Source organism: Mytilus californianus, unplaced genomic scaffold (genome assembly GCF_021869535.1).
Source record: "Mytilus californianus isolate M0D057914Y unplaced genomic scaffold, xbMytCali1.0.p SCAF_20, whole genome shotgun sequence".
NCBI classification, from domain to species: Eukaryota; Metazoa; Mollusca; class Bivalvia; order Mytilida; family Mytilidae; genus Mytilus; species Mytilus californianus.
This window is the reverse complement of record NW_026262669.1, coordinates 10,553,088-10,573,046: the sequence shown is the minus strand read 5'-3', so window position 1 is coordinate 10,573,046 and position 19,959 is coordinate 10,553,088. Positions and strand designations below refer to the sequence as shown.

General features: G+C 32.7%; 2 protein-coding genes and 2 long non-coding RNA genes across 7 annotated transcripts in view; 1 reads left to right on the top strand and 3 right to left on the bottom strand.

The window, feature by feature from the left end:
- The window catches only part of LOC127731748 (multiple epidermal growth factor-like domains protein 10), a 455,295-nt gene that overhangs the window by 30,692 nt on the left and 404,644 nt on the right, over nucleotides 1-19,959 (top strand). The window lies entirely within an intron of this gene.
- LOC127731770 (uncharacterized) overlaps nucleotides 1-19,959 on the bottom strand; it is a 243,318-nt gene that overhangs the window by 75,298 nt on the left and 148,061 nt on the right. The window lies entirely within an intron of this gene.
- LOC127731763 (uncharacterized) lies at nucleotides 5,450-8,608 on the bottom strand. Of its 4 annotated transcripts, XR_007995736.1 has the most exons (3): nucleotides 7,033-8,596; nucleotides 6,790-6,951; nucleotides 5,450-6,708 (listed from the first exon to the last, which is right to left on the bottom strand). It is a non-coding gene; the product is annotated as an uncharacterized LOC127731763 (long non-coding RNA). The 4 variants fall into 4 exon arrangements; XR_007995733.1 differs by having other exon boundaries at nucleotides 6,790-8,608; XR_007995735.1 differs by having other exon boundaries at nucleotides 5,450-6,541; nucleotides 6,790-8,608.
- LOC127731749 (zinc finger protein ZFP2-like) lies at nucleotides 8,776-13,808 on the bottom strand. Its single transcript, XM_052240587.1, has 2 exons — nucleotides 12,750-13,808; nucleotides 8,776-10,597 (listed from the first exon to the last, which is right to left on the bottom strand). The coding sequence occupies exons 1-2, from the start codon at nucleotides 13,786-13,788 to the stop codon at nucleotides 9,585-9,587; spliced, it is 2,052 nt and encodes a 683-aa protein (XP_052096547.1). The 5' UTR covers nucleotides 13,789-13,808; the 3' UTR covers nucleotides 8,776-9,584.

The following is a 19,959-nucleotide window of genomic DNA, read 5'->3' as shown; positions in this document are numbered from 1 at the left end:
GCCGCTTCAGAATGTAATAAAATGTGTTAAAAAGAAGATTTCTAGGTGCAACATGTGAGTTGTTTTGCTTATTATTGTAGAAATTACATGTCAATACATTCCGGAATTCAAAATGTCGGCTTCCTTAGTTACAGACAAGGAGATAGAGAATTTTACGCTTACTGTCATCCAATCAGAACCATTAATACAAAATAATTGCATAAGAATTAACTATTACATCTTAGACCATCTTATATTTGATGAACATTAGAATTAACTATTACATCTTAGACCATTTTATATTTGATGAAATTTTTTGTCATGCTTAACCTTTACAGCAATTTATTTTTCCATATCTCTTTTTATTGCATTTGTACAATCATTATTGCTTATTCTGACGTGTTACAAAAATGTAAAATATTATTTTTGTTTTTTATATACTGTTCCATCATTTTGTGTGTTGTATATTATTGAGGGTCCAGATGGTGTTTAAAGAATAGAGAATAATGACAAAAAAAAAAAAAAAATAAAAAATAATGGGGGGCAAAAGTATAAAGAATAATTTGAAAATAAAAGGATTAGATAATTAAATACTGATCACAGGAATGAAAGATGTTCAGAATAAGGAAATCACCTTATTTTTTTACACAATAAGCAATATTGTTAAATTTAAAGAAAAATGCCTTAAAAATCTGAATAAAGAAATTAAGTACCCCTCCATCCAGTCCCTTATTATTGCATTGCAAATAATTAAAGATTATCGTTGGTCATCTCAACGAGATTGATTTTCTCGAATGAGCCAGTTTTTGGTCCTTTTTGGACCATTTTTAAGAAAGATGATACATTAGTATATATTCATTCAGATAAAATTTTCTTATACTCTGCCAAAATGTAGATTTTACCATCCTTTTTTTTCAAGAAAAATACAGAGCATGGGTCACCCTGCTATTTTTCAAGCTACAAGTCATGCAAAATTGATTAAATTTTGCATATATTATGCATGAAAATTTTTTTTTTGTGAATACAAAGAAATCAATGAGATAGAAATTTGAAATAAAACAGAATTTTTACTATAAGGGTTAACTCCCCCTAAATGGCTAAGTTAGAAAATTAATTTGAACAGAAACAAGTTTTCAATATTTGTTAAAACAGTTAAAATACTGCAATTAATCAATTATTTGTCCTTATTTAAATTAACAGTCTTTCACATAAATTGCTGATCTGTCTCAAAATTTGCAAATTTAGGCAAGGAACTAGACTGATTATGTGCTACTATTTTACAATCCAAGATGGAGGTATACAATTAATCTACCTTAAATAATAGATGCTAGCTATTTATACAGTGTGGGATAGTCCAGATTGTATGGAAGGAAATGTATCGGTACTGCATAAAATAATTCCGTCAGTTTTATTTGTGTGTTGTCGTCCAGTATTATGTGATATTTCTCTTGTAAAAACATATTGATATGCAATATTTATTTGAAAATAAAGTTGAGTAAAAAATGTCATTAATCTGTCTTTCTTATTCATGTTATTGTTATGATATATTTTTAGTAGATGTGCATTTAGAACTGATGTTATTAACAGGCTTTATATGACATTCATTGAACAATCAGTTATATCCAGTTCAAAGGTATTGCTTACATCTTCATTTGAACCAGGAAAATATGACCTAACCAGTCTTTGCTCTTTATTGCTGCAGGCATAAAAGCATCAAATTCCAATGTTAAGGATGTTCGCTACTCTGTTTCAAAATAACAAGCTTTTTAAAAGACTGTTCTAAAATGATACTATATAAATAAACGAATTAAAAAAGAAGAAAAAAATAAGGTGTCCATGTGCATGTTTTCGAGATATAAGCCATCGAAAAGTTTGGCGGGAAATAATTCTCTCTAGATTTTTCATACTTTTAACATTGGCTGCTTTTCTGTTTCAAAAACTATGAAAAATAACAAGGATTTTATAAGATTTTCTAGTATAAGAATACAACAAAAAACAAAAACTGAACATAAACCAATGAACCATGAATACAGGGTCAAGTTTAGGTGGAAACTACCAGACTGACATGTACAGCTTACAATCATTTAATACACCAAATATAGTTGAACTATTGCCAATAGTATAAGAATACAACCAAAAACTATAACTTAACATTGACCATAATGAACCATGAATACAAGGTCAAGTTCAGTTGAAAAAGAGAGGCGAAAGGCTGACATGTGCAATCATTCAATACACCAAATAGTTGAACTATTGCCAAGAGTTTAAGAATACAACAAAAAAAAAACAACTGAACATTAACCAATGAACCATGAATACAGGGTCAAGTTCAGGTGAACCTGCCAGACTGACATGTACACCTTACAATCATTCAATACACCAAATATAGTAGAACTATTGCCAATAGTATAAGAATACAACCAAAAACAATAACTTAACATTGACCATAATGAACCATGAATACAGGGTCAAGTTCAGTTGAAAAAGAGGGGCGAAAGGCTTCACTTATCCATGAAATGAACTTGAAGTTAACCGAATCCTGTCTTACAGACATGTAGACACAGTGGCGGATCCAGAACTTTTTATAAGGGGGTCCTGTCCAGTCATGCTTCAGTGAATCCCTATATAATCAACCAAATTTTTCCAACAAAAGGAGGGGTGGGGCCTGGATTCGCCTATGAGACATGTAGTCAGGAACCTGATGTTCAGTGGTTGTCATTTGTTGGTGTGGTTCATTGGTGTTTCTCGTTTCTCTTTTTTTTTTATATAGATTAGACTGTTGGTTTTCCTGTTTGAATGGTTTAACACTATTTGCAAGGAACCCACATTCCAAATAGTTATCATATAACTTATAATAAGTTAGAAATTCACATGACAAAAAACATAAGCATATTTTAGTAGTGCATGATATCTAAACATTTAGCCTTAATCCGGTTATTAAAGTCCTGTAACTTTTGAACAACAAACCAAAAAGTTTTCAAAATCAAAATGGGGGTTTCTTCCAATGATTCAGATACTAGAACCCAATACAAGTCTCATGTTATATTAAAGCAAGACAGAAGTTATCTACCTTTTTTTTAATTTTAAAATCAGTTGGTTGAGTGGACAGATGGACAACGGTATACCATATGTCCTCTGGTGATTGTCGATGTATAAAAATGCGTAAGGGTTCCTCGGAACCCAGTGTCTCGCCTACTTTTGCTGTTAGTCGCAGGCTCAACAAAAATAGTGGAAAAAATATTAAAAATTTTCCTCTAGAGACTATCTTTTGATTGTAAGAAGTTCTGTTCAAGTTTAGTAAAAATCCAAGAAGGTTTATGAATCTAATAAATGTTTTAAAAACTTTAACTGCAGACTGTACATAATGTTAAATGGAATAAAACTAAGTCCATTTATAAGTAATATATGGAAAAACAGGGAATAAATTTTTACAAAATTTCCTTCTAGATACTAGCTTTTGATCATAAACAAGCATCTGTCCAAGTGTGTTACACATCCAGGATAGTTTAAGAAAGTTATTAAAATTTGAAAAACTTTAACCACAGAGTGAATGTTATGTTAACTGGCAGAAAATTAAGGTCATATATGAGTAAAATACGGATAAACAGGATTTTTTTTTTACAAAATTTTCTTCTGGATACTATCTTATGATCATAAACAAGCTTCTGTCCAAGTTTGGTACAAATCTAGGATACTTTAAGAAAGTAATTAAAATTTGAAAGAATTTAACCACAGTGTGAATGTAATGTTAACTGGCAGAAAAACTAAGTCCATTTATGAGTAAAATACGGATAAACAGGACTTTTTTTTTACAAAATTCTCTTCTGGATACTATCTTATGATCATAAACAAGCTTCTGTCCAAGTTTGGTTGAAATGCAGATAGTTTAAGAAAGTTATTAAAATTTCAAAAACTTTTACCACAGAGTGAATATTTGTGGACGCAGCCGCCGACGCCACCGCCGACAGAATGTAGGATCGCTATGTCTTGCTTTTGTGACAATTATATATATTATATTAGTACTTATTGGAACCCACATTCCAAATAGTTATCATATTAATTATAATAAGTTAGAAATTCACATGATAAAAATCATAAGCATATTTTAGTAGTGCATGATATTTAAACGATTAGCCTTAATTCTGGTAATTAAACAACAAGCCAAAAAGTTTTCAAAATCAAAATGGGGGTTTCTCCCAATGATTCAAATAATAAAACCCAAATACTAGTCTCATGTTATATTAAAGCAAGACAGGAGTTATCTACTTTTTTTCAATTTTAAAATCAGTTGGTTGAATGGACAGATGAACAACGGTATACCATATGTCCTGTTGATGGTGGATGTATTAAAATTACTTGGTTGAGTGGACAGATGGACAACGGTATACCATATGTCCTAGCTGTTGATTGTGGATGTATAGAAATTACTTGGATAAACATTAAAAAGTAGATTCACTTTATATTGGTACTAATTGGAATTCATAATACTTGTCAACCAAGTCATTTAATAATTAAAATAAAGGTAGATAACTCCTGCTTGACATTAATCTGGATGGAAATTGATTTGGAATATATCAGTTGATCATTATAGATACAGATAAGTTGTTATGGTCAAGACCCATAGGTGGCCTTTGGCTGTTTTCTGCTCTTTGGTCGGGTTGTTGTCTCTTTGACAAATTCCCCATTTCCATTTTCAATTTTAAGCAAATACCAATTTTAAATTCTTTGGTTTGATGCAGCTAGGGATCATATCCACATCATTAAGAACCCAAACCAATATAAATAAGAAGATGTGGTATGAGTGCCAATGAGAGAAATCTCTATCCAAGTCATGATATATAAAAAGTTAACAATTATTGGTCAAAGTATGGCTTTCAACATGGAGCAAAACAGCAAGATATAAAGGGCCCCAAAATGACTAGTGTAAATCCATTCAAACTGGAAAACCAACGGTCTAATATATATAAAAAACAAATATGAGAAACAATTGTGAACCACATCAACAAACGACACCAAATGAACATCAAGCATGAGTTCACAAAAAAAGTGGATTCATCATAACAAACTTGCATAAATGCCCTGTAAAGTGTATAACTGGCCTACATAGTTTGGGAATACATTTACAGGGTGGCATTATGTTACTGTGGATTCATTATTATTCGTTGGATACCAATTTTTGTGGATTTCGTGGTTATATGTTAACCATGAAATTAAAAGTTCAACGAATGTCAAATTTACTATAGGCTTGTATGCAGACATTGTCAAAAACCACGAAATTAAATATCCACGAACATGTAAGTTTTCCTTAATCCACGAAAATTGGTACCCACGAAAATAAATGAATCCACAGTATCCCATTTTTTCATTCTTTTGTGTTGTTTTGTTGCTGTCTCACAAACCATTTTCTTTTCTGTACAATAGAATACAACCCTGTAATTTTTCAGATAATAAAAATTGATAAAATAAATCATAACTTCAACATTTTTAATAAAGCCTATGTATATAACAAATCAATAGAAGAATTAATTCAAATAAAATAAATACAATATACAATTAACAGGCAACACTATATACATTGTGGAATGTAGTCATTTATCACCATAACAACAGTATGGACAGATCAGCCATTTTATTTTCTTTCAAAATATAAGAAAACTATTATTTTTACTTCTAACTACACGAACTAAAAATAACAGCTACTTCAAGTAACCATGAAACTAACTTGCTATAATACAATTAGCAAATAGTTAAAATAGATATGGGAAGGTAGGAATGGATTTTCAAAATAGCCCTACAATCAACATAGTTTCTTTTTTAAATTCTGGATACATCACATGAACACAGTCATAAATGTCCCAGGACCCAGGTCCAAAAATAAAACTTCCTTGCCTATCATTCCACATTCAATTTAATGGAATAACCCTAAAAATTATATACAATTAAAGAGGTAGAACTAAGTCAGTCAGGGTTCAACTTATACAACTATATTTTACTTACTGTGGATTCTTACGGTACTTACTTTTATAAGAAGCCTTACTTAAGGTTGTGCTACATATGGGTAATCGATGAATAATATTTACATATGCATGGAGAAAATTGAAAAGGAAATGAACAATGTACTGTAAATTCAGAAATTATTGCGAGGTTTTTATTAATGCGAATAATGCGACTGGGTGACTATCGCAATAATAAGGACTCGCATTTTGATGTCTGTTACATATATCTGTATGCAGATTTTCATGATATGGCAATAATTAATCTCGCATTTTTGTCCATTCTTGAAAAATCGCAATAATTAATCTCGCATTTTTGTCCATTCTTGAAAAATCGCAATATTTAATCTCGCATTTTTGTCCATTCTTGAAAAATCGCAATAATAAATGCACGCAATAATTTCTGAATTTACAGTATCGTTTTTCTACTTCTGACTGATCGTTTATGATATTTAGACACAAACTTCTGACAAAGTTCTACAATTTCCACGTTTTCTATATGTACAGTACACTCTATTGCCCCACAGCCCAAGCTTAGTCCCATAAAGACTGTCAGAAGTCAGGGCAATCTTAGTATAAAAAGTACAGTACACTCTATTGACCCACAGCCCAAGCTTAGTCCAATAAAGACTGTCAAAAGTCAGAGCAATCTTAGTATAAAAAGTACAGTACAGTACACTCTATTGACCCACAGCCCAAGCTTAGTCCCATAAAGACTGTCAGAAGTCAGGGCAATCTTAGTATAAAAAGTACAGTACACTCTATTGACCCACAGCCCAAGCTTAGTCCCATAAAGACTGGCAGAAGTCAGGGCAACCTTAGTATAAAAAGTACAGTACACTCTATTGCCCCACAGCCCAAGCTTAGTCCCATAAAGACTGTCAGAAGTCAGGGCAACCTTAGTATAAAAAGTACAGTACACTCTATTGCCCCACAGCCCAAGCTTAGTCCCATAAAGACTGTCAGAAGTCAGGGCAATCTTAGTATAAAAAGTACAGTACACTCTATTGCCCCACAGCCCAAGCTTAGTCCCATAAAGACTGTCAGAAGTCAGGGCAACCTTAGTATAAAAAGTACAGTACACTCTATTGACCCACAGCCCAAGCTTAGTCCCATAAAGACTGTCAGAAGTCAGGGCAACCTTAGTATAAAAAGTACAGTACACTCTATTGACCCACAGCCCAAGCTTAGTCCCATAAAGACTGTCAGAAGTCAGGGCAACCTTAGTATAAAAAGTACAGTACACTCTATTGCCCCACAGCCCAAGCTTAGTCCCATAAAGACTGTCAGAAGTCAGGGCAACCTTAGTATAAAAAGTACAGTACACTCTATTGACCCACAGCCCAAGCTTAGTCCCATAAAGACTGTCAGAAGTCAGGGCAACCTTAGTATAAAAAGTACAGTACACTCTATTGACCCACAGCCCAAGCTTAGTCCCATAAAGACTGTCAGAAGTCAGGGCAACCTTAGTATAAAAAGGAATGAAGTCAAGATAAATTGACCAAATATATAACTTTATTACTTAGAAATAAAAAAAAACTCTAAAATAAGTTTACTGGTACAAGTAAATTTATAAAATGTTCTTGTGTAAGTCTCATCTTTTTCCATTAAATTTATTTTTCCATTGATGTAACTATCAAATTTTTCTTTTTCATTAAAGGGGACACAACCATTAAAAATTGCAGTTGTAATTAAAAGAATTATCTCCCCTTACCAAAGTCTATCGCCCTTCATTTATGATTAAACGAATTATCTCCCCTTACCAAAGTCTATGACCCTTCATTTATGATTTGAAAAATTATCTCCCCTTACCAAAGTCTATCACCCTTCATTTATGATTTAAAACATTATCTCCCCTTACCAAAGTCTATCCCCTTCATTTATGATCTAAAAAACTATCTCCCCTTACCAAAGTCTATCACCCTTCATTTATGATTTAAAACATTATCTCCCCTTACCAAAGTCTATCCCCTTCATTTATGATCTAAAAAAATATCTCCCCTTACCAAAGTCTATCCCCTTCATTTATGATCTAAAAAACTATCTCCCCTTACCAAATTAAAGTATATGCCCTTTAACATGTTATAATATTTTTAGCCATGGTGAGTCCAAACGTATAAAGATGATATTTATTATTGCAATATAGTTCATTATTTTAGTCTCCATGACCTAATAGACATTAAATTCAGATTACTTTTAAAAGTTTGCTATAAACATGATATTTGTGTTCAGTTTATACAAAACATTTAAATTTGATCTTACCAATTTTAAAAATATTGAGTCTAGATAGATTTTCGTGAGTCCTGGACTAATGGACTCGCCTTAGTGAGAACCCTGCCTCATCATCAAAAAATTAGCTCCCCTTCAACATGTTATAATATAACATATTTAAAATGGAATGTGAAGTCATTATCACCATAAATATCATTCTCATTAATAAAAACAGTATTTCCATGGATGACAATTATTAAATATATACATTTTTACAATAAATTATAGTATTTTATAATTTGCAAGCATACATCAATGATTTTATAAATACACATCAAGTACATTGTATTTGAGATAGTCAATTTAGTTAGTCATTGTCAAATCACAGATTGATGCCAGGAAATATTAATATGCAATATTGTCATGAAAAGGATATCCATTTAATGAAATTCTGAGAAAAAAAAATCATCAAATGCTAATAAATATAATTTTATTTTACAAATTAGTTAAATAATAAAACATATTTAATTGAAAAGAAAGTTACAAATAAATAAATATATATATATAATGGAATATGGAATGTAAATGTATAGTCTAGACTCCAAAAATAGTATTTAATTTAGGCATAAAGGGATAATGCACTCATTTGTTTATGTTCATACAAAGAAAAACATTCTGTCAACTAAAAAGAAAGTCGTTAATAAAATTATACATGTACACCAATTTTACTAAAACATGTTTAACAAATGATGGAGCATCTGAAATCATCCTAACAGGACTACATATATCACAGTTTACAGCTTAAAATAAAATGTGGACACAGAGTTATGTCTTGCCTTTATGTATCTTGATAGTAAAATGCAAATGTTGGAGTTAGAAGGGCAAACCGAACAACATTTAACTATAAACATCACAGTTTGCAGCTTATATTAAAAAAACATCAATTTTAATAATTGTATACAATGTAAAGATTAATTTCAACATAATTTAGAAATTTGAAAATTAACTAGTTTGCAACTTATATAAAAAACAACAACATCAATTTATATAATTGTATACAATGTAAAGATTAATTTTCAACATAATCTAGAAATTTGAAATTTAACTATATACATCACAGTTTGCAGCTAACATCAGTTTAAATTATTGTATACAATTTAAAGATTAATTTCAACATAATCTAGAAATTTGAACAAATATTTTGTAAAATAGATAAAAAAATATAATTTGTCCCCCTTTTTTCATTTTTTACTAATTCATCTAATTTTATGCTCCATTTTTGTATTTCTTCAAATTGATCGTTTTTTTCGTTTCGGTTTAGGTATAGCATCTTCATCGTCCTCTTTAATTTGTCTCTTCTTTCTATGTGACCTAATTGTACTTAATTCTTCAGGACAAGAATCACTTTCTATATAATGTTCTTTTTCTTCCTTTTTCTCTTCTACTGTTTTTGTCTTCTTTATTGTTTTTTTCCTTTTTTCTTGACTCTTTATTTTCTTTCAATTTATTTTTCTCTTCTTTCCTTTCATGTGTTTCTTTGTGTCTTTTGATCTGGTCACTCCGCCTAAACTCCTTCCCACAAATTTCACATTCATAAATCCTCCCAGTTCCGTGTTGGAATTTAGCATGTCTCTTTAGATAATACTCTAAACTAAACTGTAAACCACATTCCTGGCATGTGTATGTTTTATCTTTGGTGTGTGTTTTCCTGTGTACATGGAGTACACAAGAATGAGCAAACGTTTTATTACAAATCTCACACTTATATGGGCGAGCCCCAGTGTGTATGACCATGTGATTTTGAAGGGAACGTTGATTAACAAACATTTTATGACAAACATCGCATTCTTCTCCTCCATCACCCGTATGTATATTTTCATGATAATTTAAATAACTTTCCGTTACAAATTTTTTCCCACAGACCTGACACTCAAAATCCTTGGCACTTTCATCATGACTTTTAGCATGTGTTTTTATATAATTTTTTCGATAATATTTTTTACATATATCACACTCAACCAGTTCCGATTTTTGTTTCTTTCTTGTCGTTGATCCATTACTTTTGTCGAGCGGAGAGAGATTGTGTTTTGCATTGATATGAACCTTAAGGTTTCTGTTCTGTGTATACACCTTATGACAGAAATGACATTGGAATGTCCCCGGGGCATGTGATCTTTCATGCACTTTTACCGATTTCTCTGTTTTATAACTTTGACCACAAATCTTACAAGAGAAAGGCCTGTCCTTATTGTGGGACTGAATGTGATTTTTTAAATGATCTTTTCTGATGAATCCTTTACCACAAATATCACAGCTGTAGTTTGTCTCACCATTGTGTTTCTGTAGATGGATATCCAGCTTATATTTCTGCATAAATGTTACGCCACAGATGTGACAGACATGTGGACGGTCACCTAAAATTAGAAAATACACCTATATATGTATGCCTGAAAGATGTGACAGACATGTGGACGTTCACCTAAAGTTAGAAAATACACATATATATGTATGTCTGTGTACACAGATGTGACAAACATGTGGACAGGCACCTTAAATTAGAAAATACACATATATATATATATGAGGGTCGTAATGGACCTTCATGACGAATAACGGTAAAAATTCTTGCCAAATGATGAACACGGTAATTTTTGGTGCATGACGATAAAATGTACACTTTCTTTTAGACGATAAAAAAATAGACTGGTCTTGACGAATCACGCTAAATTTTTTCCAAAAATAATGGTAACAATAATTATTTGAGACCTCTGACGAATCACTATAAGGATATTTTGACAAATCACGGTAATATTTTAACCAATTTGATGCTAACGGTAGCCAAAAATCGCTGTTTGACGCCTGACGGTAAAGGGCATTACTACCCTCATATATGTATGTATGCCTGTACATGTGTACACAGATGTGAGAGAAATGTGGACGTTCACCTAAAATTGAAAATACTCATATATAAATGTATGCTTGTGTACATAGATGTAACAAGTTTGTATGCACTCTTTATCTTGATCTCTTCTCCTTTAATGCTAACTTAGGGATTACTACTTTCTTTTATAGCTGTAATTCTATGATTATTAATCGTAAAACTTGGAATTTGACTAATATTTCTAAATTGTACAGGTTGCATTTATTGCTTTTAAAACCTCACGTCTGTTTTCAATACATTATTACATTTAACTAATGATTGAAAATATATGAACTGCCTCGGATATAAATCAACCTTATGCAAATGAATGTCAATACATCTGTTAATTTATTTCGGGTAAAAAAAATTCTATGCAAAGTCTATAACTGTTTAAAAATTGAGTTGATATAAGAACCCTACAAAACCGACACAAATTCATCCTTTGTTTCGTATTTGAATGTTTTAAAATCAATCAAAGTCTTACACATGTACACGTATACGTGCACTTGCATAAGGTCAATTTCTATCCGACGAGGCTCACATTATAAATTGATCAGTTTAAACATTTCCATGTGTCTAAGATGGTCCTTAATACAGGTCTATTAATACAGATCTAAAGTAACAGGTTAATACAAGTCTATAAATACAGAAGATGTGACACATTAATACAAAAGATGTGACACATGTGGATGTTCACCTAAAATTAGAAAATACACACATATATATGTATTTAAGCCTGTACATGTGTACACAGATGTGACAGACATGTGGATAACTGGTTAATACAGAATATTTACTGGTTTCAATACAGGATTTGAACTTCTGGCTTTTGGTTCAATAAAGGTGACTTTGGTTCAATAAAGGTAACTTTGGTTTAATAAAGGTGTCTTTGGTTCAATAAAGGTGACTTTGGTTCAATAAAGGTGACTTTGGTTCAATAAAGGTGTCTTTGGTTCAATAAAGGTGACTTTGGTTCAATAAAGGTGACTTTGGTTCAATAAAGGTGTCAGAAAGTGGATGTGTGTATTAAGCACAATATTAGATTTCAACAAGTTTGATGTAAGAGCAATTGTTATTTTTCATGTTGTATCATTTTATTCTTTGAATATATACAATTATGGACAGTGGACAGATTGAATATCCAGAATACGCCTCAAGTCAACACAGCTAACCGTGACCCAATACAGCTAACCTTGACCCAATACAGCTAACCGTGACCCAATACAGCTAACCTTGAACCAAAACAGCAAACCTTGACACAATACAACTAACCTTGACCCAATACAGCTAACCTTGAACCAAAACAGCAAACCTTAAAGCTAATCTCGACCCAATACAGCTAACCTTAACACAATATAACTAACCTTGACCTAGTACGACTGTACTTGAACATAATACAGGATTAATTTGAAAACATCCATTTAATAATGCTGTATTACTGATAGCCACATGCATGACATAAACCATCAGAATTAAAAAAAAGATTGGTTCCTATGCATGATTTGCTTTCTTAGAGATACAACTATTTGATTTTTTAAATGTTGGCGGAATATTTATAATGATACATGCATCTCTAAATTTTTCTACATTTGTTATATGAAGCTAATTTCTAATTCTCAAATCTCGAATACAAATACAAACCCTACCTGTATGAACTTTCTCGTGTTCTGCCAGACTACACTTTGTAACAAAGTCCTTGGGGCATTCTCCACACTTATATGGTCTATCGCCAGTGTGAATTCTGATGTGGTTCTGTACACATAATAGATAGTCGAACGTCTTCTTGCACACAGTACACTTATACAGTCTGTACACCTTCCTTGGCTTTTTCCCGACATATTTATTTAAATGTGATATTTTTTCGTATGTGTAAAGGTTAGACTCGGCATCAGTTGGTTCTGATTTAATTTCTTTTTCTTCCTCCAGTTCTTGGCCATTCTGAGCATCTCTGCCTTTATCAGTGTCTCCATCTATATCTTGTCCATTTCTGACTTTATCCCTACTAAGAATCAGTTCTGAAGTACCAGATCGTTTTATGTAGTCTACAATTTCCTTTTTTATTTCATCTGGATCAATTAAAGCATCAGGTGACATTTCGGCAGTTTTGGAATTTTGTTGACTCTGTGTAAATGGTTTATTGATGACCTCTTTTGCTGATGTCTCTGTAAAACTTTGTAAAGCGTTCTGATTTCTTGGTTGGTAAGACTTATTTGTCAAGATCTGTAAAGTGTTTACATTTGTAGTTTGATTTGATGTATTTGTCAAGCATATGGTTGCATGATTTGATCTAGAATATGCATTCGTTGTAGTCCTAGAATTTTTTAAACTATCTTTGTTTAAAGCATTTAACATTTTTTCACTAAAATTAGACTTTATATTGGTATCTAGCATTGGTGTCTGAATAACTGGCCCTGTTACCATGGTACCTGATTCTGTTTCTATAGTGAATTGTCCTTTTACTATAGACACTAGTTCTGTTGCCATGGCAACTGGTTCTCTTTTTAAAGTAAATGGCTCTGTTTTTGCAGTATCTCCTTCTGTTTCCATGGTGTCTTGTTCTGTAACTTCTGTTTTCAAGGTATCTATTACAGTTACCAATGAATTCAAATTCAAATCTAAGAGATCTGGGTCATTTTCATGTTTGACTTCCAAGTCATAGATTTTCTCTGCCTCATTCAGCAGCATTTTACAAGTTTTAAGGATTTGTTCCTAGAAATATATAAAACAAAAACATTATCAGTGTAATCTTTATATCATGGATTCTTTGCAATATAAAACAATATCAGTGTATTCTTTATATCACCGCTATTCTTTGCGATATAAAACATTATCAGTGTTTTTTTTATATAAAGGCTTCTTGAAAAAGTTCAACAAATATTGACTTTTTCCACTTCTTCCAGGCAAAACAAATACCATAAATTGAAAAAAAACTAGACATCACTATTGCCAAAAACAAAGATATACAACAGTTTGCAATAAACTTCACTGAAAACTAAATGATGAGTATACGACATGAACCTTACCGATAACAAGGGGTGAACACAGTGTTCTGAACATGCTGAAAGTGTATGACATGAACCTAACTCATAACTAGGGGATAAATACAGTGTTCTCAACATTCTGAAAGTGTATGACATGAACCTAACCAATAACCAGGGGGTTAACACAGTGTTCTAGACATGCTGAAAGTGTATGAAATGAACCTAACCAATAACCAGGGGGTGATTACAGTGTTCTAGACATGCTGAAAGTGTATGACATGACCTAACCAATAACCAGGGGGTGAACACAGTGTTCTAGACATGCTGAAAGTGTATGACATGAACCTAACCAATAACTAGGGGATAAACACAGTGTTCTGGACATGGTGAAAGTGTATGACATGAACCTAACCCATAACTAGGGGTTAAACACAGTATTCTGGACATTCTGAAAGTGTATGACATGAACCTAACCAATAACCAGGGGTGAACACAGTGTTCTAGACATGCTGAAAGTGTATGAAATGAACCTAACCAATAACCAGGGGATGATTACAGTGTTCTAGACATGCTGAAAGTGTATGACATGAACCTAACCAATAACCAGGGGTTGAACACAGACTTATTTTCCTGACCAAATGTAACATAAAAATGATATGCTTTGCTTCATGGTATGATAATTTGATAAAACAAATTACTTACTGGAACCAACATCAAGAACACATTAATTTTTGAATATGGTTTAAATACAACTAATGTTCTCCAGCTGAGCCTAGCAATATTCAAGGTAATTTAGACACTGTCCAACATTGCCCTTAAAATCTGGGTTATAACGCTAAAGTGCCCTTTCAAACAACTAGCACCCTTCTGCCCTGAGATTCAAGGTGGAACACTGTCAGTGTTCTAGACATGCTGAAAGTGTATGACATGAACCTAACCAATAACCAGGGCACAGTGTTCTGGACAAGTCACCCCTGTTCAAATGAAGTGGATGTTAGCAATTATAGGCATCCGTATAGCCTTCAACAATGAGAACAACCCACACCATATATAATTGTGGGCTATAAAAGACTCTGATATGAAAAAAAAAGAAACAATTCATTTAAGAAAACTAATGGCTTAATTCATAACAAACAATGACAAAACAATTTACGAAATGCAAATATGACAGACATAAACCAACGACAACCACTGAAAGTTAAATACAGGCTGCTAACATGGGACAGGCACATTAATAATGTGGCAGGATTAAATATGTTTGAAGGTGCCAACCCTCCCCTAACCTGGTACAATGGTAACAGTAAAACATAAGAGCAAACTATGAAAATTAGTTGAAAATGCTTATTTTTTTCCACGGCTTAGCTGTGTGAAAGTCAAAATGAAAATAACATTTTATAATAATATTTCCATCTGGAATACTTATATAATCTGATAGCATCAAGCTCTTAATGAGTCTAAAAAGGTTGTGAATAAATCTAACAGAAACTATCAATGTCTGCTTGTAAGGCTACCTGAACTTTATATGTAGATCTAACAGCTCTAATGTCCATCCCTTCTGTCAAAACTGTTCTTCTGTTGACCTAAAATACAAACAATTAATGAGTTATAATAACAAAAAGTGTTGTGCCTCCAGGCCTACATATATAATTTTGATACTAAAAGAGAGACAACAGATACCAAAAGGACATCAAACTCACAAGTCAAAAGATACCAAAGGGACATCAAAATCACAAGTCAAAAGATATCAAAGGGACATCAAACTCACAAGTCAAAAGATATCAAAGGGACATCAAACTCATAAGTCAAAAGATACCAAAGGGACATCAAACTCATAAGTCAAAAGATACCAAAGGGACATCAAACTCATAAGTCAAAAGATATCAAAGGGACATCAAACTCAAAAGTCAAAAGATACCAAAGGGACATCAAACTCAAAAATAAACTGACAACACCAATGCAAATATTGAAATTAAAATAGTTATACCAATACTTTAACATGTTTATCGTGTAAAATATGTAAACTATTCAAAGTCAAAGAAACAAGTCTGAAGGTAAAGGGCCAAATAACAGGAATAATTTCCCTGGAAATAAGACTGAAGGTACAGGGACAAATAACAGGAATAATTTCCATGGAAATGAGATATGTCAATGCTATAAGTACAACTGCATACCAAATATTATAGACCTATCATAGTTTGTCGACATCGATAATAAAGCTGGATGTATGGTATCTCAACTCATTAACATTTTGTATGCCATGTATGTTATAAGTGTTAGTCCAAATATTAATATAATATTTTATGACGTCTTGAAAGGCTATTTTATTATTTTGGTGTGACGACTTCCTGTTGTAGGAAGGCGTCAAAGCAAAAAATAAAATAGCCTTTCAAGACATCATAATCATTTGGACTAATACAGTGTGTGTTTCAGGTACCATGGATACTGATTATTTTTAATTAATTTTTTAGATTGTCATTGTAAAATGTATGAATAATTGATGACTTGAGTTATAAGATTCAAATAATTGTTCTATTGTTTTTATTTTGCAAAATGAAGTCCTGCTAGTTTCAATTTATAGCTATCATTTATACGGACTTTGTTCTCTTTCAGGTTCATATCATGAATATAGAATGACATGACAAACACCGAAGAAAAAAGAAAAGGAAATGACTATTATCCGGTTGTTTTATTGGAACATTTATCATATACATATACTATACAGTTTAGATGTTTTGCCTTGTACATGATATAACTTTTTCATGTTCCTTCTTATCATATGTTCGAAAAGACAACACAGCCTCAATCACAGCCGCTTACAACAATGAAAACCAAATAATAAACGGAAGGAAGACAATTCGCCCCACAGTCAAATCGCCCCACTTTTTCACCAACTCGCCCAACTTTTCAAAAAATCGCCCAACTTTCCCCAAAAATCGCACCACCCTGGTTTACCAATTCGCCACTTATGAAAAAGGGTAATATCCCGCTGTATAGGTCTTTCAAATCACCCCACAGGGTTAAAATCCGATAATATATAATAAAGGTCTGCTACTTGTGAAAACTTATCTACACAGAATAAAGAAAAATCACTTGTGATACTAAAAAAATCGAATATTTATTATGATTGAAACAACTATACATATCCTTGATTGAAATACAATTATGCTTCATTTCTTAAAATAAAATTGTAGATACGTTATATATCATTATGTAATTTTAGTATTTATTGGAGAATAACATCGACTATCAATCCAGTGTAGATACATCTATTTTTTCCACAGAATGCCTAACTGTCAGATGTTCTGACAGACCGTAAACAACAAATATGACTACCACCGTACTCACGTACACCGTACTGGTAATACTCTTACATGGGTTTCTGATCAGAAACTCTACGACAGAGGATAAACAATGGAAACAATACACCATGATAATCAATAGTCCAATATGTTCACCAAATAAAGATTGCATCACAAATAGAATAACCACCATTCAAGGTGCTATTACTCCTTTTCATACAAAGCACATTAGAGCATCAACACTAGCATATCTTTCCATGATTCTCATCACTATATCTAACGATGTGAATATGAACCCTAGACCATCTCAATCTGAATCAAACTATCCGTGTGGTACCTGTGATAAACCTGTCAACTAGGATGCTAGAGGTATTGTATGTGATACTTGTAATCAATGGTATCATGTCAGTTGCCAGTCAATGTCACCCAGTCTATACCTTGAACATGTCAATGACTCTGCAGTTGCATGGGATTGCATCGCATGTAACTGTTCAAATTATTCAACATTCTGTGACTCCATGGTCTTCAGCACCTCAAACCACTTTAGCATCCTGTCCGAGTCGCCACTTGAAAGCCCAAAACCAACAAACCAGAAGCAACCCATCCATGCATCCACATAAAAAAAAATCATCATACAAGAAGACTAAATCCAAACAACATTTGAAAATTCTAAATGTAAATTTCCAATCAATCAAAACAAAGCAACCTCAACTAGCGAATCTTATTGACAGCACAAACCCAGATATCATCTTTGGTACAGAGACCTGGATTGACCATAGCATCAAAGATTATCAGATCTTTCCAAAAGGGTATAACATATTTAGAACTGACAGAAACCTATCAGGAGGAGGTGTCCTCATAGCAGTAAAGAACATAATTATATATAACTACATCTGTTCCAGAATTGCAAACTGACTGCGAAATTGTATGGTGCAAATTGGAGCTAGTTTGATACAGAGCTATCTACCTATCCTCCTACTACAACCCTAGGACATCAAATGAAGAAAGTATAAATCAGTTTGCTAGAAGTATAGAAAGAGTATCAAGAATAAACAATGCCTTTATATTATCTGCTGGAGATTTCAACCTACCAGGATGGGATTGGAAGAAAAATACTCTAAAACCTAATACCCATTATCCTACCATACATCATAAATTTACAGACATACTAGATTATTATGGTTTCACTCAACTAGTCGAGGAACCAACAAAAGGCAGTTACATCCTAGATCTTATAGTTACAAACCATCCATCCAGTTTCCGTAGAACTGAGATCATACCTGGTATATCAGATCACGACATAGTGTATTCTGAAATCAATATTACACCAACTAGACATCAGCAAAAATCTCGCCAGATACCATTATACATTAAAGCAAAATTGGAGAATGTAAGGAATGACATCAAAAACATCTATCAGTCATTACTAGATATAACAAGGGAAGATAAGTCAGTAGAGAACATGTGGAATATATTCAAGAAAAAAGTTAGAGGAAAGCATAAAAAAATAACATATATACCTCACAAAACAGCAAAGAATAAAGATGGATGTCCATGGCTCAATAGAGACCTGAAACAACTTATTAGAAAACGGGACAGATGGTATAAACGGAAAAAGAAATAAGGTAACCATGACGATGCAGCAAAATACAAAACACTAAAACAAGATACACAACGAGAACTTCTCCGTGCTTACTGGACATACATAGAGGGCATAGTTACACCACAACAGGATGACTACAGTGGCACTAGAAACTGCATGAAGCGTTTTTGGACTTACTTTAAACACAAAAGATCTGATAATAACAGCATCCCTCCCCTTAAATCAGAGGGAATCATTCATACAGAATCAAAGGACAAGGCAAACATTTTAAATTCACAATTTCAAAAAGCTTTTTAATCAAGAGAAGATGTAACAGCAACAGAATTCAAAGACAAGTGTAAGATGACGGGAATTTTTCCAACTATGCCTGAAATAAATATCACAGAAAATGGAGTCACCAAACTACTGAACAACTTAAATGTACACAAAACTGCGGGACCAGACACTATTACACCTAGAATTTTGAAAGAACTGTCTGCTGAGATATCACCCTTCCTAACTTTGATATTTAAAGAGTCGTACAATACTGGGGAAGTAGCACACATATGGAGATCAGCAAATGTATGACCCATCTCTAAAAAGGTAAGAAATTTGAATTATAGACCATTGTCACTGACTTGCATTGCCTGCAAACTAATGGAACACATTGTCACTAGCAACATCATGACTCATGCTGACTAACATACGATCTTTAATCCCTTACAACATGGTTTCCGTAAAGGACTGTCCTGCGACAAACAGATAGTTGAATTCATAGATGACGTCTCCAAAAACCTTGATCTAGGTCAACAAACAGATGGTCTAATTATGGATTTCAGCAAAGCATTCGACAAATTGTGCCCCACAGCCTATTAACACACAAACTTGACCATTATGGTATAAAAGGGAACACCAACATTTGGATCCAAAATTTCCTTAGAGACCGGAAACAATTAAGCTGTAGTTGTAGAAGGAGAATCATCAGAAAATTATA